This window comes from Tachypleus tridentatus, chromosome 2 (assembly GCF_004210375.1).
Source record: "Tachypleus tridentatus isolate NWPU-2018 chromosome 2, ASM421037v1, whole genome shotgun sequence".
Lineage (NCBI taxonomy): Eukaryota > Metazoa > Arthropoda > Merostomata > Xiphosura > Limulidae > Tachypleus > Tachypleus tridentatus.
The window spans coordinates 11,953,085-11,976,485 of NC_134826.1; the positions used below are offsets into that span (position 1 = coordinate 11,953,085).

Genomic DNA, 23,401 nt, shown 5'->3' on the forward strand with positions numbered 1-23,401 from the left:
TTAAATACACAGTACTATTTAACGTAATATAAAATGAAGTACAAGTTGACAGTTTCACATGCCCTTTTCAGTCTAATGTTAACACTTGTAGTTATATAAATGTGATATTCTGTTATTGTGGAGAAATTAAACTTTTAGATACATTAACATGTTCCAAAAGATAATTAGATCCTACATTGTGAACTGCCAGTCAAAGTTTATCTGTACTATGAACACTTAGGTGTCAAAACATATTGCAGTATTTAAGTTGGAAGTAATAAAGCTCTCAGTACACTAGAAAAAGAATATGTAATCATTCATTCTAAACTAAACATACAACATTCATATGGAGAACAAAGAAACTTTTCAGAAATTTGCACAAAGCCACCCAAGAGTTATATGGTGTCAACCATCCTAATTTGGAACTGATAGACTAGATGGACTAGATGCTAGTCAACAGTGCACCCTAGTGGGCTTCTGTGATAGAACAGTAGAACTTGATCAGCACTTATAGTGCACCCAAGGCCTAAAGTGTGAAGCACAATTTTTTTTCAATAACAAAATGTCAACTATGAACTCACAGGCACTGTCTGCTCATACAACCAACAACAAGACAATTTTCATTGTGTGAACATGCATCAGAATTTGATGTGGAAACTGTACTAATCACGTAAATATGTAAACAGGTAATTTAAACTTTTGCAATAAGAATTGGGAATCATGAATTTAGCTCAAAAATAAATATATTTCAAGAAGTAACTATTAATTTGTTTATAAAACATATTACCATAAGCAAAGGTTTAAAACACATGTATTTAATTTTCACTAACATATATATCCCTAGTTATTCAGAGTAGTGGACTGCCTTATAACCTTAACTATAACATAGTCTTATAACCTTTACTCCAGTATTAGTCTTATAATGTTTGCTACCTTAACAAACTACCCTGTACACGGTGTACTGTCTTATACCCTTCATTGAAGTCTTACAACTTCAAATCATATTAAATTTACTGAAAGCTGGAAGAATGAAATGTATTTCGTTCTATGTTTGTTTTCACGTGTAAACAGGATGAATTCTAGTATACAAAGTATTAAACTTTGTTTGTATTGTTCCAGCAGAAAATATTAAAATGTATTTCATTCTGTGTTTGTTTTCTACTTTGTATACACGTGTTAACAGGATGAATTCTAGTATACAAAGTATTAAACTTTGTTTGTATTGTTCCAGCAGAAAATATTAAAAGACCTTCAAGAAATGCAACTGAATTATGAAATATTCAGAACTGCTTGTTTACCTCAGATAATTCGTGTTAGTTGGTGTAAAAATTAAGTAATAAATAATTGTACGTTTAATGTGTTCTTGAAACACCAGGTGTCAAATTGTTAATAGTGTATACTTCAAGTTGACAGATTAAAATAAAAACCCGAGGGCTGTCAAAAGGTGGACTCTGATGAAGAAAGTTCTATCTTTAGAAAATCCTGTTGTTTATTTAACCTATGTGTTATCCTGACATCATACTTAGTTAAATAAGTGTCATTTACATATCTTCCATAACACGTGATACACTAAGAGGAACCGAAACTTTTTGTACTCACAGTCAGCACTTGTAGCATATGTTCTACAGATATGAAAACAACACATATTACTGTTAGTAAGATAATGTAATAAGTTGTATGTTTTCATCGACAAATTTTAAAATTTTTATATTTAAATAAAACTTATGAGTTACAATATTAGGTAAAAGATCAAAGCAGTGCAGAAACCTTGAAATATTTGTATACTTTCAGTTAATCTTTATACTGTGTACCATGAAACTGATGATTGTTTATAAAATAACATGGAATGATGAATCTCTGTTTGTTCATCCAGATGGTCTACCTTTAAACATTAAGCAATAAAAAAAATTACAAATATAAACAAAAATTGTTTATTATTTACTCTATGAATTTTGTGACAGGTGAGTAAATATTCAGCATTTATTTCATTGACACAGATAAATAAAACGGTATAAAAAAGAAGACAATGTTTACTTCCTAGACAAGATTTCGTTAGAGTTCTGTACTCATTTCCAGGTTATTTTCCAACTGTATCTTGCTCCCACTTATTGTTTTTGAAACTTCATTGGCTATTTTTGAGCTTAGTGGATTACTTGTATTAAACTGGGGAAAAGACTGAAAGAGAAAACAAAAAGTCCATCTTTTCAAACCTGTAATCACAAATTAATATATGTTTGTAATTACTGATTGTCAGTGTGTTGAAAATCTTTTCTACAAAATATTTGACTTCATGTTTTTGTTAGAACAAGAACTATCTGTATACGAGGTCTGTTCGAAAAATGCGAGGCTCCAGTTGGTTCCAGGGGAATCCGTTTGGTGTCGCTAGGTTCGCACAGATCAGCTGATTACGACGCCATTTCCCGATTGCAGATATCTTCATTTGTGTATTAGCTACGTGGTTTTAAGTGAAGTGCGATTTTTTTCGTTTGGCGGATTTCAGAATGAATGACCTGAAAGAGCAACGACTTGCTGTGAAATTTTGTGTTAAACTTGGAAAATCTGCGACTGAAACTTTTGCTATGCTTAACACGGCTTACGGTGATGTTGCTATAAAGCGTACGGCATGTTTCAAGTGGCATGAACGTTTTAAGGATGGTCGACAGTCCATTGAAGATGATGAGCGCCCTGGACGTCCTTCCACGCCAACTGGCGACCCACACGCCGACAAAATCAACACCCTGGTGTGGGCAAATCGACGTCTGACTGTCAGGAGCTTGCTTAAGAGTGTGGGATATCAGTTAGATCTTGTTACGAGATTTTGACCGAAAAATTGAAGATGCACCGCGTTGCTGCGAAATTTGTGCCTCAGAACTCGCGAGTTTTTGGCCAAACACTCCATCACTGTTCTTCCTCACCCCCTCTACTCACCTGACCTTGTTCCTTGTGATTTTTCTTGTTCCCCAAACTCAATAGACCCTTGAAAGGAAGAAGATTTGAGATGATTCCCGAGATTAAGGCAAATGCGACGAAGGAGCTGGAGGACATTACAAAAGAAGCGTACCAGGACTGTTTCAACAAGTGGAAACACCGTTGGGATAAGTGTGTGCGTTTGGGAGGAGAGTACTTTGAAGGGGTCCCAGACCTGTAACTTCTAAATAAAGTACATTTTGTTTTATGACGTCAGACCGCATATTTTTTGAACAGACCTCGTATATATATGTGTAGTCCTTATCTTGTAGAACTATCACTATATATATGTGCAGTCCTTATCTTGTAGAACTATCACTATATATATGTGCAGTCCTTATCTTGTAGAACTATCACTATATATATGTGCAGTCCTTATCTGTCTGCAAATATACTTTAATTTTATGTCATATTTTAATACAGTCTTCAGTCAATGACAGATATAGTATTGTAAGTAATGAGATCATATCTACCTTATCATCAGTAGTTTTTCCTGATGTCTTAAAAGACACGTGAGGTGAAAGATGTGCTGTCATGGGGTTTGTTATTCCATTAGACGTTCTGTAAGTAAAAAAATTGGTCTTTCTATACAGAAAACCAATACACATTTTCCACAATGTGTATTATACAAGAAACAAATAGAGTATAGAACAGCATGGTATTAATAATATTTTAAAGTAAATCATAACTTGTTTGAACATTAGTTATGTAAGCTACCATTTTTCAAGCAATTCATTCTCTCATGGTTCAAGATTTACACAGTTTACAGTGTATAAGATCTACTGATTGGTTTGGCAGTTTTACTAACAAGTTGAATTGTTTCTGAAAAACAGACTGAGATGTATAAACAAAGTAACATTGATTTAGTGCTCTCTTCCATTATGCTATTTAATTCTTCATATCTACAAAATGAAAACAATCATTTTCACAATCAGTTCTCCAAATGATCTCTGGAAAGTGTGAAACTACTTACTTTGAACACTGCAACTTTGTTTGACTCCCACTGTTGTCATTATCACTGGATTTCATGTTCAAGGACTGCCAAGGATCAAGATTTTGTTTAATAGTTCTTAATATTACCAACTGAATCTAAAAACATTATCAACATAAGACTGTTTCTAACATTTTAGTTCCTGAGACAAACAATCTTTAATCCGTTTTTTTCTTTTACTGTAATTCTTAAAAGTACTGTTGGTATAACCTCCAATTTAAAAACCAAATCTAAACAGCCAAACTATTGATGTTGACATGACTAACTGGCAAAATATATTAAATTAGAGACAGTAATTCTATATAAACAATCGACACGTATATTTTCTTTGTTTTTGTAAAGCACAAAGGGATGTGTTTGTGTCTGCTCACCACGAGTATGGAAACACATGTTGTAAGTGTTCAGACTCACTACTGAGGAGTGTATGTGGATTGACTTTATCTCAAAATCAGATCTACTTGTATCAAATCAGTAAAACGTATTAAAAAACATAAAACATTAATTTTAAGGCTAAAAGTAACTAAACTTGTAGGCTTAAATTAAATAGTAGATTATAAGTACAAATGAGAAGTTACAAGTGTACTTATATGGTATAACATCAAAGTTACGATATATAGATGATAAAATATGTCTTACCTGGTTTTGAAGAAAGGAATGATTGATTTGGGGTTTAATCATCTGAGTCTGAACAAATCCTCTATTACTGTGAGTCATGGATGTTCCAGGTAATGGCACCGACAAGTTATGTCTGCATTATTAAAACACAGAACAGTAACATGGCAAATTTTATGTTAAGGTTAATTTTTTTTTATCTATTGATGTTATTAAAACTATAGACATTCAAGTAATTTTTATTAATGTACGTATTTATCGTTCAAGAAAACTGATACAAAAAACATAGTAATAACAGAAAAACCATCTTTAATTACAGATGTTAAGAACTTTCATAATTGAGGATTAGTATCAAAATCTTAAAAATTCAAATCACAATATTCTGTCTACAAAAACAAATTAGCTATCAAGTGACTTGTTCCTTTTTCATCAGTTGAAATAAAAGTTAATTTTTTAAGGTTCTAATTGTTTTTTCATGGATGATTGGAATTATAAAATTTAACTATTGTTAAGGTTGTCAACACCACGTTTCGAACATATAAGTTTAATACAGTCATGTGAAAGTAGTCTTAATTCATGTTTGTAAAAAATATTCTTGCCAATACCTGTATGTATTACTAGGGAGTATAGAAGTCACATGTTTACTCTGGTTGTCTGAGACCTTAGTATGGTTTGGTTGAGTTGTCATAGCAAAGCCACCTCCTGCATGTGTGAGCATCTGAGAATTTTCATGTAATACAGGCCCACCTTCTGCATAAGGAGGAGGTGGGCTATCAGCACCTCCAGCTGACACCTTGCTTTTCAACTGTTCTGAAGAGTTCCTGGAAATATAGATTAAGAGTGACTACGTAAGTGTTTAATATATGACACAGTATTTGTTTCTGGATGCAAGCACCAAGCCACCAGGACTATTGTTGCACTTCATACAACACAGTAGTTGTTTTTGGACACTAGGACTCAGCCACACAGGACTATCTTCCCCTAATTTTGAACTGATAGTATAGAGGGAAGGGAGCTAATCAACAGAACCCACCACCAACTAACTCTTGGTGGGTTTTAATGAAATTGGGATTTGACTGTTGCTCTTATAATCCATTCAATATCCCCAAAGAGAAAGTTGTCTTTTTAGTTTTTTTCAGCAATGGCGTATATAAACCACGTGGACAACCAGATTCACTTTCTGGTACACTGACCCCTCGGCTAAGCCTGCCCCATTAAATAACGTAGAAACGTGATATTACATGATTTACATTATAGATATACAGTACATTTAGTACCAATTTCTCTATGTATGTAAAGTTTTCTCACCTTTTGTACAGCTATAAGCATACAAATTTATTTTAAACTATTTAATAAAACTGTAGAATCAATACAACTTTCACTTAACAGTTTACATTTCTCAAACTATTTATATTTGCAAAGGTTTAACTTATCTATAAAATATTTGTTGTAACAGTAACACGTGTCATACGTTATACTTGAGTTTTTATCTCAACAATTTACTGAACAAATCATATAATTTTCTAATATAAAGATATGGAACATTTATAAAATAAATAAAGCATTTTTGAAGCGAGTAAAATGTAATTAATATCTTTGTATTTCTCAGACTAATATTACAGTGTATGTTTTATTATATGAGAATGTTAAACTAGGTATGTAGTCAATAAGACATTAAATCTAATCCTTTCCACGTTGAGCAGGAAGTTTGATGGGCTGAGTGAGATATAATGGGTTGTAATATCAAACACAACAAACTGTATTCATTATACTTAAGGTTTCATTTTGTACCCAAATGTGAACATAAAACATGTCTGTTGTAATGGGTTGTAATATCAAACACAATAAACTGTATTCATTATACTTAAGGTTTCATTTTGTACCCAAATGTGAACATAAAACATGTCTGTTGTAATGGGTTGTAATATCAAACACAACAAACTGTATTCATTATACTTAAGGTTTCATTTTGTACCCAAATGTGAACATAAAACATGTCTGTTGTAATGGGTTGTAATATCAAACACAATAAACTGTATTCATTATACTTAAGGTTTCATTTTGTACCCAAATGTGAACATAAAACATGTCTGTTGTAATGGGTTGTAATATCAAACACAATAAACTGTATTCATTATACTTAAGGTTTCATTTTGTACCCAAATGTGAACATAAAACATGTCTGTTGCTGACAAATCTAACATTTGTTCTTTACTTATAGTTTTGTAAAATTTAAATGTAACCTAATTTGAAAGTTACACAATGGACTTCTGTGTGATCTGCTCACTGTGGGAATCCAAATCTTATTTGTTTAGTGTTATAAGTCTTCAGACTTAACAATGAGCCACCAGAGGTATTCAGTTTTAAATATCTAAAAATTTATATTAACCTAGAAAAAAGTTATTTCACACAATTTTTTTAACAAGGATATTTGTATTCATAACAAAGCAACTAAGATTAGCTGCTGTCATTTCAGATTTTGAACTACTGACCAGGAGGAAGAAGGTTTGTCAGCATCACCTACTATCCACCATAATATACTAAAGGATTGCTGTCCTTCTTATGATGCACCCAGAGCAGAGAATGTTTTTATAATATTAGAATGAGGCTCACAACTCTGAAATACAGAGCTGTACTTTGGCCAACTCATGTCCCAGTAGTTACATATGGTTTCAACACAAAGACTATTTGTATTATAAGATTTACACTTACTTTAATGGCAGTCTGGCAACTCGACAGTAAGCTTGACCACTTGTAGGTGAATATCGAACCTTCACCAATCTACTGTCACTTCTGCAAAGCAATAAATGACAGCAAAAAATAGAAAAATTTTTGTTACAAACATACAGACATTTATGATATCATTCATTGTTTAATTGTAAAATAAAACAGCTTGTATGTCGTTATCAAAGTACAATATACATAATTACAGGAATATAAAACATAGGACATCTTCTAGTTTACAACTGTAAACATAGATGGCAGTATAAGTTGTTAAACATAAAATATACTTTCATTTAAAAGTTTAATAGTGCACCACAAATAATGAAAATATGTTTCAACAAGTATACCAGCACTTCTTGGGTTCAACCTGCCATACTTGCACTAAAGCCATGGTTAAAAGCTTCTTTGATCAGAAGTACACGTGATGTTACTGAGAAACAGTTCAGTTCACTGTAGATTCAGCTGGCAGTAAAATATTATTATATTCCTGTAATTCAGTATCTTTTACCTAAAACTAACTAAAGGTTAATTGTGTACAACAGTTTTTCATATGTTTATTGTTAAGCACAAAGCTACAGCTGTTCTTGCTCTAGCCATTGTATTAAAACCCAGTTTTTCATATGTTTATTGTTTAACACAAAGCTACAGCTGCTCCTGGTCTAGCCATTGTATTAAAACCCAGTTTTTCATATGTTTATTGTTTAACACAAAGCTACAGCTGCTCCTGGTCTAGCCATTGTATTAAAACCCAGTTTTTCATATGTTTATTTAACACAAGGCTACAGCTGCTCCTGGTCTAGCCACTGTATTTAAACCCAGTTTTTCATATGTTTATTGTTTAACACAAAGCTACAGCTGCTCCTGGTCTAGCCATTGTATTAAAACCCAGTTTTTCATATGTTTATTGTTTAACACAAAGCTACAGCTGCTCCTGGTCTAGCCATTGTATTAAAACCCAGTTTTTCATATGTTTATTTAACACAAAGCTACAGCTGCTCCTGGTCTAGCCATTGTATTAAAACCCATATTTTCATGTGTTTATTGTTTAACACAAAGCTACAGCTGTTCCTGTTCTGGGCATTGTAACTGTATTAAAACCCAGTTTTTAGCATTCTAAGCCCACGTTCTTACCACTGAGCCTCATTGTGTTATGTCATTTTCATATTTAAAATTTTATACATAAATTAAATTTCAAAATTTTTACATTCTTTGGACTGTTTCTTCAGCATTAATGTAACTTTCAGCTATTAATGTGCTAATAAATTAAAAATATAATGGTTTAAACTATAAGAAAAACTAGACTAACACTAAAATTTGAACTTGGTATATTTTGTTTAGAAAATGTTAGAAGTCAGGTTAAAATCTACTTACTCAACCTTTGTATACTTGATGTCTTGTTTTTCATGTTCTGTCAAATTTTCAGGATCAATCAATGTATATCTAAACCAGAACCATTTCAACAAAGTGTAACATAAATAAAGGATACACTTCTATTGTAAGAATATATTTGAGAATACACAATTATAATAAATTATTATAAAAAAACATTTATCTACACAAAACATTTGTACAACATCCATACAATTGTTACTTTGAAACACAATACAGTTTTATAAACAAGTTATAAAACATATTGCCTTTACGTAAGAATTTCTCATAAAAGAAATACACACATTAAATTTCACAGAGTGAAATATGACACTTATTAATCAAGATAGACTGACAACAGCTACTGTAATATTGTCATATCTGTATGTATATTTCTTAAACCCTTTTACACCTCCAGGTGGATACTCAAGATAGTTTAGATGCTAAATGATTCAGTTTCACACTATAAAATTATTTTAATAGAATCTGTAAAGCTTGCTTCTCACATCTACTGGTTTTTAAAACTGAATTTATTTGTTATACCAGTGTTCTATACCAAGACCAATATAAGCTATAAAGAATGACATTACTAACTATTAATAATGTTATACTGGTTTACAACATAAGCTGTACAGGATGACATAACTAAATATTAATAATGTTATACTGGTTTACAACATAAGTTATACAGGATGATAAAACTAACTATTAATAATGTTATACTGGTTTACAACATAAGTTATACAGGATGACATAACTACCTGTTAATAATGTTATACTGGTTTACAACATAAGTTATACAGGATGACATAACTAACTATTAATAATGTTATACTGGTTTACAACATAAGTTATACAGGATGACATAACTACCTGTTAATAATGTTATACTGGTTTAAAACATAAGTTATACAGGATGTCATAACTACCTGTTAATAATGTTATACTGGTTTACAACATAAGTTATACAGGATGACATAACTACCTGTTAATAATGTTATACTGGTTTACAACATAAGTTATACAGGATGACATAACTAACTATTAATAATGTTATACTGGTTTACAACATAAGTTATACAGGATGACATAACTAACTATTAATAATGTTATACTGGTTTACAACATAAGTTATACAGGATGACATAACTACCCGTTAATAATCTTATACTGGTTTACAACATAAGTTATACAGGATGACATAACTACCTGTTAATAATGTTATACTGGTTTACAACATAAGTTATACAGGATGACATAACTAACTATTAATAATGTTATACTGGTTTACAACATAAGTTATACAGGATGTCATAACTAACTATTAATAATGTTATACTGGTTTACAACATAAGTTATACAGGATGTCATAACTAACTATTAATAATGTTATAGTGGTTTACAACATAAGTTATACAGGATGACATAACTAACTATTAATAATGTTATACTGGTTTACAACATAAGTTATACAGGATGTCATAACTAACTATTAATAATGTTATACTGGTTTACAACATAAGTTATACAGGATGACATAACTAACTATTAATAATGTTATACTGGTTTACAACATAAGTTATACAGGATGACATTACTACCTGTTAATAATGGAATACTTACTTCTGAAGGAAACTATACAGGCAAGATTGTTAGCTGTTAATAATGGAATGCCTACTAGTGAAGGAAACTATACCGACGAGATTGTTAGCTGTTAATAACGGAATACCTATTTGTGATGGAAACTATACGGACGAGACTGTTAGCTGTTAATAACGGAATACCTACTTCTGATGGAAACTATACCATTGAGATTGTTAGTTGTTAATAACGGAATACCTACTTCTAATAGAAACTATACCGACGAGATTGTTAGGTGTTAATAACGGAATACCTACTTCTGATAGAAACTATACCGATGAGATTGTTAGCAGTATATAATGGAATACGTACTTCTGATGGAAACTAATAAGCATGAGATTATCAATTGTTAATAGCAGAATATTTCCTTCTGATGGAAATTTGTAAATCAGTAAGCATACCTAATAGTAGGAAAACATTTCTTTCTGGTAAAGAATAGTTAGTTGGGAGTCTAAGTACTAATAGTTAGTTGGCAGTCTAAGTACTAATAGTTAGTTGGCAGTCTAAGTACTAATAGTTAGTTGGCAGTCTAAGTACTAATAGTTAGTTGTCAGTCTAAGTACTAATAGTTAGTTGGCAGTCTAAGTACTAATAGTTAGTTGTCAGTCTAAGTACTAATAGTTAGTTGGCAGTCTAAGTACTAATAGTTAGTTGGCAGTCTAAGTACTAATAGTTAGTTGTCAGTCTAAGTACTAATAGTTAGTTGGCAGTCTAAGTACTAATAGTTAGTTGGCAGTCTAAGTACTAATAGTTAGTTGGCAGTCTAAGTACTAATAGTTAGTTGTCAGTCTAAGTACTAATAGTTAGTTGGCAGTCTAAGCACTAATAGTTAGTTGGCAGTCTAAGTACTAATAGTTAGTTGGCAGTCTAAGTACTAATAGTTAGTTGGCAGTCTAAGTACTAATAGTTAGTTGTCAGTCTAAGTACTAATAGTTAGTTGGCAGTCTAAGTACTAATAGTTAGTTGGCAGTCTAAGTACTAATAGTTAGTTGGCAGTCTAAGTACTAATAGTTAGTTGTCAGTCTAAGTACTAATAGTTAGTTGGCAGTCTAAGTACTAATAGTTAGTTGGCAGTCTAAGTACTAATAGTTAGTTGGCAGTCTAAGTACTAATAGTTAGTTGGCAGTCTAAGTACTAATAGTTAGTTGGCAGTCTAAGTACTAATAGTTAGTTGGCAGTCTAAGTACTAATAGTTAGTTGGCAGTCTAAGTACTAATAGTTAGTTGTCAGTCTAAGTACTAATAGTTAGTTGGCAGTCTAAGTACTAATAGTTAGTTGTCAGTCTAAGTACTAATAGTTAGTTGGCAGTCTAAGTACTAATAGTTAGTTGGCAGTCTAAGTACTAATAGTTAGTTGGCAGTCTAAGTACTAATAGTTAGTTGGCAGTCTAAGTACTAATAGTTAGTTGGCAGTCTAAGTACTAATAGTTAGTTGGCAGTCTAAGTACTAATAGTTAGTTGGCAGTCTAAGTACTAATAGTTAGTTGGCAGTCTAAGTACTAATAGTTAGTTGGCAGTCTAAGTACTAATAGTTAGTTGGCAGTCTAAGTACTAATAGTTAGTTGGCAGTCTAAGTACTAATAGTTAGTTGTCAGTCTAAGTACTAATAGTTAGTTGGCAGTCTAAGTACTAATAGTTAGTTGGCAGTCTAAGTACTAATAGTTAGTTGGCAGTCTAAGTACTAATAGTTAGTTGGCAGTCTAAGTACTAATAGTTAGTTGGCAGTCTAAGTACCAAAAGGTTCTAAAGTGAAGGATATGATGAGTTGATAAAAATAAATACAATTTTGAAATGTGTAAAACTCTGGAGCATGTCTAAAGTTTATTATTATTATTATTTAAGTTGGTTTATCTTCAAAGTGACATTTGTTTTTAGTTTATTGCTTTCTCAATGTATAAAGTTCACCAAATAATCCTATCTTGTTTTATAGTGGTATTTATAAAGCTTAGCACTTACTCAATGTGCTTTTTAAGTTCATCAGGTAACCCTATCTTGTTTTATAGTGGTATTTATAAAGCTTAGCACTTACTCAATGTGCTTATTAAGTTCATCGGGTAACCCTATCTTGTTTTATAGTGGTATTTATAAAGCTTAGCACTTACTCAATGTGCTTTTTAAGTTCATCAGGTAACCCTATCTTGTTTTATAGTGGTATTTATAAAGCTTAGCACTTACTTAATGTGCTTTTTAAGTTCATCAGGTAATCCTATCTTGTTTTATAATGGTATTTATAAAGCTTAGCACTTACTCAATGTGCTTTTTAAGTTAATCAGGTAACACTATCTTGTTTTATAGTGGTATATATTAAGCTTAGCACTTACTCAATGCACTTTTTAAGTTCATCAGCTAACCCTATCTTGTTTTATAGTGGTATTTATAAAGCTTAGCACTTACTCAATGTGCTTTTTAAGTTCATCAGGTAACCCTATCTTGTTTTATAGTGGTATTTATTAAGATTAGCACTTACTCAATGTGCTTTTTAAGTTCATCAGGTAACACTATCTTGTTTTATAGTGGTATTTATTAAGCTTAGCACTTACTCAATGTGCTTTTTAAGTTCATCAGATAATCCTATCTTGTTTTATAGTGGTATTTATAAAGCTTAGCACTTACTCAATGTGCTTTTTAAGTTCATCAGGTAATCCTATTTTGTTTTATAAAGCTTAGCACTTACTCAATGTGCTTTTTAAGTTCATCAGGTAACACTATTTTGTTTTATAGTGGTATATATTAAGCTTATCACTTACTCAATGTGCTTTTTAAGTTCATCAGGTAATCCTATCTTGTTTTATAGTGGTATTTATAAAGCTTAGCACTTACTCAATGTGCTTTTTAAGTTCATCAGGTAACCCTATCTTGTTTTATAGTGGTATTTATAAAGCTTAGCACTTACTCAATGTGCTTTTTAAGTTCATCAGGTAATCCTATCTTGTTTTATAATGGTATTTATAAAGCTTAGCACTTACTCAATGTGCTTTTTAAGTTCATCAGGTAACCCTATCTTGTTTTATAGTGGTATTTATAAAGCTTAGCACTTACTCAATGTGCTTTTTAAGTTCATCAGGTAATCCTATCTTGTTTTATAATGGTATTTATAAAGCTTAGCACTTACTCAATGTGCTTTTTAAGTTCATCAGGTAACACTATTTTGTTTTATAGTGGTATTTATAAAGCTTAGCACTTACTCAATGTGCTTTTTAAGTTCATCAGGTAACCCTATCTTGTTTTATAGTGGTATTTAATAAGATTAGCACTTACTTAATGTGCTTTTTAAGTTCATCAGATAATCCTCTCTTGTTTTCTGGAGATTTTGACCTTGACCTGTGTCTGAATCACATAGAAGATTATATTAATTTATATGTACATTTTTGATTGAATCACTTCTAGTGTAATTGTAAGAATCAATAAATTGATACAATGTAAACATGAACACAATGTTCTTTCACAATGTAATATAACATGCTTGTTTCACACATTCTTTACAAAATACAAGTTATAATAGTAGAGTTATATAAAACAGGAATAACACAACTATAACTGATTGAACAAAAGGTTTTTTATCAGCTTTCAGTTAATATCTCTGTTGACAACAAAAATTGTCTTAACTGAACATAAACTGAAAATGTTTACTATGAAACACAGAACAAGCACAGATACTATAAGCACTTGTCTAAGTCAAGTAATGTTTAATAGTTTTTACATAAAGTGACATTTTAGTTTCAAAATTATTTGTGAGAGAGCTTTAAAAAAGTGTGAATTTACCTTCTATGTTTTTTCTTTTGAATAAAAGTTGCTTCAGATTCTGTTTCCATTCCAGAGTTGTGATACCTGAAGAAGGATATTAACATTTCAGTTATGCTGGTTAATAAATATCATAGCTCTGTTCAAATCAGAATGGTTGTTACTGATTACAACTGTTGTCTGAGTCAGAATGGCCATTACTGATATATTGTACAAGCTAGTCAGAAAGTCTATAACAAGTAATATAATGTACAGAATAATATGATTAGATAAATAAATCATGAAGACAGATAATTACTCTGAAAAATTCAAAATACACAGAAACTGATTATGTCCAGTCTATTCCATACATTAGACAATCATTTGTACATGAAAACCAATCAGTCATGAAGTAAATGAAAAGTACCAATAATCAGATAAGTCAAATGATATCATGAATATGTTAATAATTCATTATGAAAATCAACACATATACATGTATGTAAAGAAAGCACCATCACAAGAAAGGGACTTCAGTGCTTCAGGGTAGATAAAACTATATACAAGACAAAGCAGATCATTTCCAGTATCTAGAAACTCTTACAAATACAAGTTCATTGATACGGAATAGCTTTTATTTCTTCAATATCAGGTATGTTTCTACTGTAACAACATGTTTACAAGGAAGTGCTAATAAGAAGCATTACGAATACTAAACTAATTCAACTGTATCATTCAGAACTAACTAAAACTGTCAAGTATGGAAAATAAAAAATTATGATTTGAAAGTGAGAAATCAGTATAACAAACACAAGTATGAAACAGAATAAAACAACTTTATATAAACTTTGTATGGATTCTAACCATGACATTCACACTTACCTTCTACAACTCAGAAAATTATAAGACAAAGAACGAAAGACTCACCCACTTTTTCTACTTGACAAATCTCTAACAACAGCACTTTGTGGCCTGAATTAAATAAAAAGGTTTATATATACTATCTAATGACAAGCATACATACTAACATAAAAAAACAATTGATATACATTGGTCGTAAGCCTCTTAGCAGTTTGCTGGGTAACTTATAGAATTATGGTTTTAAAATTCAGGTGGTGGACAGAAAACAGATAGCCCATTGTATAACTTTGTGCTTAGTAGCAACCAATCAACAACCAACATGTTAATAAAAAATATATGTACAAGATTATATTGGTTAAAAATTTAAATACAAAAATAAAACTAATAATTTTATTAAATTAATAATTTATGCCTTTTTTCTTTTTGCACAAAGCTACACAACAGCATATTAGCACTTTGTCCACTACAGGGAAACGAATCTCAGATGTTTGTGTGGCAAGTCTGTAAATTAACTAATGATTCAACCAGCAACAAATCGTGTGTGATTTTATAACACTTGTACAAGTTTTAGTAAAACATAAATCAGGTCTAATTCATAAAAAATGTAAACATTCTCAGTAAAATGAAGCAAATTGTATTACATTTGTTTCTATTTAGTGGATAAGTTTAATAAATATATTTTTTAAACTCCAGATTCTTTGCCAGATGTAAAAGGACATTTTAATTTCAATGTTTAATAAATGAGAGAGAACTGGTTTTCAAAAAGTGCACCATAATGTTATTATCTGATTTTGTCATTTTTTTATTATAATTTATCTTTAAAGTAACATTTGAAATGTAAATGTGTTAACATTTTTTTCCTATAAAACATTTTTAAATGCCTTAAGGAAAGATATCATTACTATTTATATAAAATTAAAAAAATAAATGAAATACAAAATAATAAAGCTATGTTCAAATATATCACCAAACAATATAATAAAAATATTGGTTTCTAGGGGTTGATGTAAATATTATCAAAATAATTTTGATCACAACTGTTTGTTCCAGGTTTTGTTCATAAATTATAAAGGATAAATTTTTGTCCATTTCAAATGAACAGATGATCCCTTAATATGCTTAAAAGTCAAATAAATAAAAACATGCTTCAAAATAAAACTTTTTGCATGAGCACGATCCTAATTATTTCATCTATCTAGGACATGAACATAAAATTATTGGTTTATGTACCAGAAGTAAAGTGGTTCTACTTACTTGAAATAGCAGTTCTCTAACTGCTGCTGTTGCACCACTTTCCACTGGGCCTCAGAATCAACCAGTTCATATGTGCTTCCTGATCTAGGATTAAAGTTGACACTGAAGTTTATATGAAAACATTTCTATTCCAGTGTTTCATACCAGATAATTTTGTTCAAAATACATAAAGAAAAATTAAATCTGTCATACACAAGAAGTCATCTGTGTTAATATATCTTTTGTGCTAAAGATATACCTGTCAAATTATAAAGTCAGTTTGACTCAGACTCTGACAAGTTGAGGTGTAAAGTGATGTTCATAGAAAACTAAAAATGCATTTGTTCACTGTATAGTTTAAAACTAAACTAGATTTATGTAATCTCTACACAACCTAAATCTATGTTTGATTGTTTACTACAATATATGACGTGAATAATCAATCAACAGATTAGAATGTCCCCAGAGTGGTTTTTCTCAGCTATTTTAATCTTTGAAAAGGTTTCCATGTTTCAAAGAGGTAGCCTGTGTCTTTAGTCTACTTTGAGTTTAATATTTTTTAAAATTTAAATAAATATTAGTTACTAAACTTAATAAACTATAGTGTAATTCTATGGTATCAGTGTGGTTAATTATGAATGTTTGTTTATTAAACTGTACACACAAAAGCTAAAACAAATTTGTTTGATATACTCCACATGCAAAATTTAAGACTCAGCAACCTATGTCCAGCAATAACCAAGTACAAAGGTCATCTATGTTTTGAAATGCCCAAGTGCAAAGGTCATAACAAGAAGAGATAATTGTTTGGTTTACTTCTTAATGTATTATTCTATATTTAAAGTTTAATAATTTATTAATAAATAGTAATAATTTATAATGTATAATAATTGAAATGTGAGTGTATATTACAAAGTACTAGTTCACTAATATGTAGGGAAGACAGTTTTATATTACAGGATACATGACCTGAGTGCATGTGCACCATGTCAATGCAAGTTATGTAATGTTAAACAGACACGACTAGAAGGTCAATATAATAATGAATAAATACACGTTCCAACATAGCATTATGAGACTTAAGCTACTTAGACTAAATACTTGTTTTAATATACATACTCATTCTAGCTTGAAAAACCATAAATTTATTTCCTAATTTTTTATGATGGTTACCAGGTTGGTTAAGTGATAAACACCATATAATTAGAATATAGAAAACAACACAGAATATAAAGCTTTACTGAAAACAAATGTTTGAAATGTATTTAGGAGGTTGTTAGAGATTACACAAATATTATTTGACATTTTGGGATGAAGAATAGTTTTTTCCACCATAAAATAAAATCACTTCACACTCAGACTAGTAACAAAACAGACTATTTTTACAAAATAAAATCACTTCACACTCAGACTAGTAACAAAACAGACTATTTTTACAAAATAAAATCACTTCACACTCAGACTAGTAACAAAACAGACTATTTTTACAAAATAAAATCACTTCACACTCAGACTAGTAATAAAACAGACTATTTTTACAAAATAAAATCACTTCACACTCAGACTAGTAACAAAACAGACTATTTTTACAAAATAAAATCACTTCACACTCAGACTAGTAACAAAACAGACTATTTTTACAAAATAAAATCACTTCACACTCAGACTAGTAACAAAACAGACTATTTTTACAAACAAATCTTTAATAAAAATATTTTATTAAAAAAATCTGATTTCGTGTGTACGAAACACTTGTAATCTTTATTAAAAGTCTGCCACATTTTGTGATGATACGCTTGCATTGTCATAAGTTATGGTGCAATTACTTAACGTGTGCAAATGTGTAGACAAACTCATGTATATTAATTACACTGAGCCCCTTGTGAAAGGGTAAACAGTGAATGAATACAAGGAAGGCAGCAAGTCATCATCACCCACCACCAACTCTTGGGCTAATGTTTTATTAATGAATAATGGGACTGACTGTAACATTATAAAGCCATTATGGCTGAAAGGGTGTGTTTGGTGGAACGAGGATTCGAACCAGTAACCCACAGATTGCAAGTCAACAAATAATTTTATTTACTCTAATAAGAACTGTTGTAAAATCTACCATAAGGTAATATGAAACACTGACAACTCTTACATCAAACTTGAAATACCATGTTGAATGGTACTGTGTATAAGGTTGACCTCTTCCCATGTACATACCACAGATATCACCTTTGATATGACATAAAATTCAATCTTATAAGAACATGATGCAAGTTAATACTGTTTTGTTGAAGCCCTGGGATATCAGTTTTCATTCTTTATTTAGTTGTCTAGTAAACATTTAGCTACACTATCATATGTAAATGTTCTTTAATATTTTAAAATTGATATCTAGGACCTTGTCACACAATTCATATTGGAATTGTGGACTGGTAGTCAACTCTACAATATTCACTACTAAGTGACATCTTAGATTCTAGTAAAGTTAGTTCTTTGTTGCATTACAATTCACAGATACTGTTACTCACTTGTCTCTCCTGTGGTGTTTTTTGTGTTTCTTATGATCTTCTGATTCACTACCACTAGTACCATCTCTGTAGTGTGATCTGAGAAACACAGATTGACAGCAACATTATAAAACAACGATTTAAAAAAAATTAACAAGTTCTGAGCTTTGCAGCTGGCAATATTGTTGAATGTTAGTAGATTTTCAGTAATGTAAGCCACATGTTAGTAAGAAAGAAATAAGCCAACTAACTGTTCTTCTACATTATCAAACATAGCATGTATTTATGTCTTGAAATAAAACAGATAACATTCAGTTCAGGGAGGTTCTCTCATCAAAGCTAGTACTTGGAGATGTCACATCCTCTGGAAAACTAACATTTATTATAATTCATTCTTCTATTGGAGCAACTGCTTCTCAAAGACAGTAATACTCTAGGCCCCCTGAAAGACATTGACATCTATTTATAGTTCACCTTCTGGTACTTTACAGCTCCTATTTCTTAGACACTTTGAAACTCTGACATCTATTTCTAACTCACCTTCTATTAGAACTACTATGTTTTGAAGACTTTGATGTTTTGGACCCTCTGGAAGACTTTGACACCTCACTTTCATTATCCGAGCTCTTTCTGCTATGATGATGCCTTTAAATACGTAAAAACAAAATACCATTTTCAAATCAGTTACACGATGTGTAATACTTTTTAAAATGAAGCTTACTCACTAGTGATGAGTAATATCATATTTAACACCTCTCCTGTTTTGATAACTTTAGTGCTTTGTGTAAATGACATTTAAAACATTAAAATAGACTCACCGTCTTCGTCTGAAATCACAGCTACTGCCGTTCTCTGTGGAGGCTGATCGCTGATGAAGATGAATGTGAGATGTAGCACTTTTTGCTGATCGGGGAGATGGATTGGTGGAGCTTGAATATAGACCCCTGGAAAAAAACATACTTTGTTAAGCCAATTAATCAAGCGAGAGAAAAAGTACCAAACAACAAAGTTGAGTTACTTCAAGACCTGCAGAAATATTCGGCTCAAAAATGTATATATATAATATCTAACTTTAATCTGATGGAAAGTAACAAGTCAGTTTATAATTAAAAGTGTATCAAAGCATCCTTAAAGCCCAGTCCACTGAAAAACCCCATCTCACCTGGGTTTACTACCTTCCCAAGGGACAGACCGTGCACTGTGAGGAGAATCTGAGAATGGAAAAGCAGAAGGAACAGATGTTGATCTGTACATGGATGCTAAGCTGGAAATATAAAGATATTTTGATATATTGTTTTTTTATATTCCAGTAGATTATGGTTTAACAACAACAAGAAAAGATAAAATGGTTCTAATTTTTGGAAAAATGGACATAAAATCTCCAAACCTTTATAAAACAACTTCACATAATTAGACTGAGAATGTACACATCACCCAACAATTACATGACACAAAGAGAAAAACATATGAGGTATAAATACAATATGTACATTTCCTGCATACATCTTACACTCATAGAGATATCATGTATGTGGTGTAGAATTAGAGTCAATTATTAAACAATATTTAAACTATTTTCATACTTACGAATTGACTGCTTGAGGAATGGAGATATGTGACCTGTTTTCTATAAGACTAGTTTCATACTTACGGATTGACTGCTTGAAGAATGGAGATATGTGACCTGTTTTCTATAAGACTATTTTCATACTTACGAATTGACTGCTTGAGGAATGGAAATATGTGACCTGTTTTCTATAAGACTAGTTTCATACTTACGGATTGACTGCTTGAAGAATGGAGATATGTGACCTGTTTCCTATAAGACTATTTTCATACTTACGGATTGACTGCTTGAGGAATGGAGATATGTGACCTGTTTTCTATAAGACTATTTTCATACTTACGGATTGACTGCTTGAGGAATGGAGATATGTGACCTGTTTTCTATAAGACTATTTTCATACTTACGGATTGACTGCTTGAGGAATGGAGATATGTGACCTGTTTTCTATAAGACTATTTTCATACTACGGATTGACTGCTTGAAGAATGGAGATATGTGACCTGTTTTCTATAAGACTATTTTCATACTTACGGATTGACTGCTTGAAGAATGGAGATATGTGACCTGTTTTCTATAAGACTATTTTCATACTTACGGATTGACTGCTTGAAGAATGGAGATATGTGACCTGTTTCCTATAAGACTATTTTCACACTTACGGATTGAATGCTTGAAGAATGGAGATATGTGACCTGTTTTCTATAAGACTATTTTCATACTTACGGATTGACTGCTTGAGGAATGGAGATATGTGACCTGTTTTCTATAAGACTAGTTTCATACTTACGGATTGACTGCTTGAAGAATGGAGATATGTGACCTGTTTTCTATAAGACTATTTTCATACTTACGAATTGACTGCTTGAGGAATGGAAATATGTGACCTGTTTTCTATAAGACTAGTTTCATACTTACGGATTGACTGCTTGAAGAATGGAGATATGTGACCTGTTTCCTATAAGACTATTTTCATACTTACGGATTGACTGCTTGAGGAATGGAGATATGTGACCTGTTTTCTATAAGACTAGTTTCATACTTACGGATTGACTGCTTGAAGAATGGAGATATGTGACCTGTTTTCTATAAGACTATTTTCATACTTACGAATTGACTGCTTGAGGAATGGAAATATGTGACCTGTTTTCTATAAGACTAGTTTCATACTTACGGATTGACTGCTTGAAGAATGGAGATATGTGACCTGTTTCCTATAAGACTATTTTCATACTTACGGATTGACTGCTTGAGGAATGGAGATATGTGACCTGTTTTCTATAAGACTATTTTCATACTTACGGATTGACTGCTTGAGGAATGGAGATATGTGACCTGTTTTCTATAAGACTATTTTCATACTTTACAGTTGACTGCTTGAGGAATGGAGATATGTGACCTGTTTTCTATAAGACTATTTTCATACTACGGATTGACTGCTTGAAGAATGGAGATATGTGACCTGTTTTCTATAAGACTATTTTCATACTTACGGATTGACTGCTTGAAGAATGGAGATATGTGACCTGTTTTCTATAAGACTATTTTCATACTTACGGATTGACTGCTTGAAGAATGGAGATATGTGACCTGTTTCCTATAAGACTATTTTCACACTTACGGATTGAATGCTTGAAGAATGGAGATATGTGACCTGTTTTCTATAAGACTATTTTCATACTTACGGATTGACTGCTTGAGGAATGGAGATATGTGACCTGTTTTTTATAAGACTATTTTCATACTTACGGATTGACTGCTTGAAGAATGGAGATATGTGACCTGTTTTCTATAAGACTATTTTCATACTTACGGATTGACTGCTTGAAGAATGGAGATATGTGACCTGTTTTCTATAAGACTATTTTCACACTTACAGATTGAATGCTTGAAGAATGGAGATATGTGACCTGTTTTCTATAAGACTATTTTCACACTTACAGATTGAATGCTTGAAGAATGGAGATATGTGACCTGTTTTCTATACGACTATTTTCATACTTACGGATTGACTGCTTGAGGAATGGAGATATGTGATCTGCTTTCTATAAGACTATTTTCATAGAATTCTTCTTTCGTATGACTGCCGGCTGAACAAATAAAAATGCAAACAAAGTTTGAAAGTTGACTTAATGTTAACCTCTCTGTGTTATCAAAGTATTGAAAGTTGACTTAATGTTAACCTCTCTGTGTTATCAAAGTGTTATTAAAGTAGGAGTTTCTTAACATTTCGTTGATGATAAGTGTTTTGAGTTGAATCTTAAAACTCAGAAATAATATTTACAACTAAGAAAGGTAATCTTTCTGAGAATTACTAGAAGGGAATAGCTGAACATGACACTGAAATAAGAAATTTCTTAATTGTTCAAAGATTTTAATAAAAGACTTAAAAAGTCTTTTGAAATTTAATATAACAAGTTGTCAAGTTTACATGCTTAGCTGTGATATAATAATAATAAGGTTGTCAGGTTTACATGTTTAGTTGTGATTTAAATAGTACTAATAAGGTTGTCAGGTTTACATGTTTAGTGTGAAATAATAATAATAAAGTTGTCAGGTTTACATGTTTAGAAGTGAAATAATAAGGTTGTCAGGTTTACATGTTGCTGTGATATAATAATAAAAGGTTGTCAGGTTTAGATGCCTACTGTGATATAATAATAATAAGGTTGTCAGGTTTACATGTTTAGCTGTATATGAATAATAATAAGGTTTACATACTTATCTGTGATGTAATAATAATAAGGTTTACATGTTTAGCTGTGATGTAATAATAATAAGGTTGTCAGGTTTACTGTGATAATAATAATAAGGTTGTCAGGTTTATATGTTTTAGCTGAAACATAATAATGTTAGGGTTAACTGTGCAGAGATTTTCAAACTTCTAATGACTTCAAAAGATGTTATAAAATATATTTTTTTGTATTATCAAAAAAAGTTGTCAGGTTTACATATTTAGCTGTGATATAATAATAATAAGGTTGTCAGGTTTACATATTTAGCTGTGATATAATAATAATAAGGTTGTCAGGTTTACATATTTAGCTGTGATATAATAATAATAAGGTTGTCAGGTTTACATGTTTAGCTGTGATATAATAATAATAAGGTTTACATATTTAGCTGTGATATAATAATAATAAGGTTTACATGTTTAGCTGTGATATAATAATAATAAGGTTTACATATTTAGCTGTGATATAATAATAATACATATTTAGCTGTGATATAATAATAATAA

At 31.1% G+C, this 23,401-nt stretch overlaps 1 protein-coding gene across 1 annotated transcript in view; it reads right to left on the reverse strand.

Moving 5' to 3' along the window:
* Positions 1-1,896: 1,896 nt before the first annotated feature.
* The window catches only part of LOC143236794 (uncharacterized), a 55,548-nt gene continuing 34,043 nt past the window's right edge, over positions 1,897-23,401 (reverse strand). Inside the window, exons 7-22 of the mRNA XM_076475359.1 lie at positions 22,166-22,250; positions 19,759-19,860; positions 19,415-19,540; positions 19,137-19,241; positions 18,618-18,695; positions 16,117-16,200; positions 14,929-14,973; positions 14,044-14,109; positions 13,540-13,608; positions 8,645-8,713; positions 7,262-7,342; positions 5,155-5,370; positions 4,574-4,685; positions 3,920-3,984; positions 3,420-3,507; positions 1,897-2,154 (exon numbers count right to left, since the gene is read on the reverse strand). Of these exons, the coding sequence (XP_076331474.1) occupies positions 2,032-2,154; positions 3,420-3,507; positions 3,920-3,984; positions 4,574-4,685; positions 5,155-5,370; positions 7,262-7,342; positions 8,645-8,713; positions 13,540-13,608; positions 14,044-14,109; positions 14,929-14,973; positions 16,117-16,200; positions 18,618-18,695; positions 19,137-19,241; positions 19,415-19,540; positions 19,759-19,860; positions 22,166-22,250 (1,514 nt within the window). The 3' untranslated portion in view covers positions 1,897-2,031. The remainder of the gene's footprint in view (positions 2,155-3,419; positions 3,508-3,919; positions 3,985-4,573; positions 4,686-5,154; positions 5,371-7,261; positions 7,343-8,644; positions 8,714-13,539; positions 13,609-14,043; positions 14,110-14,928; positions 14,974-16,116; positions 16,201-18,617; positions 18,696-19,136; positions 19,242-19,414; positions 19,541-19,758; positions 19,861-22,165; positions 22,251-23,401) is intronic.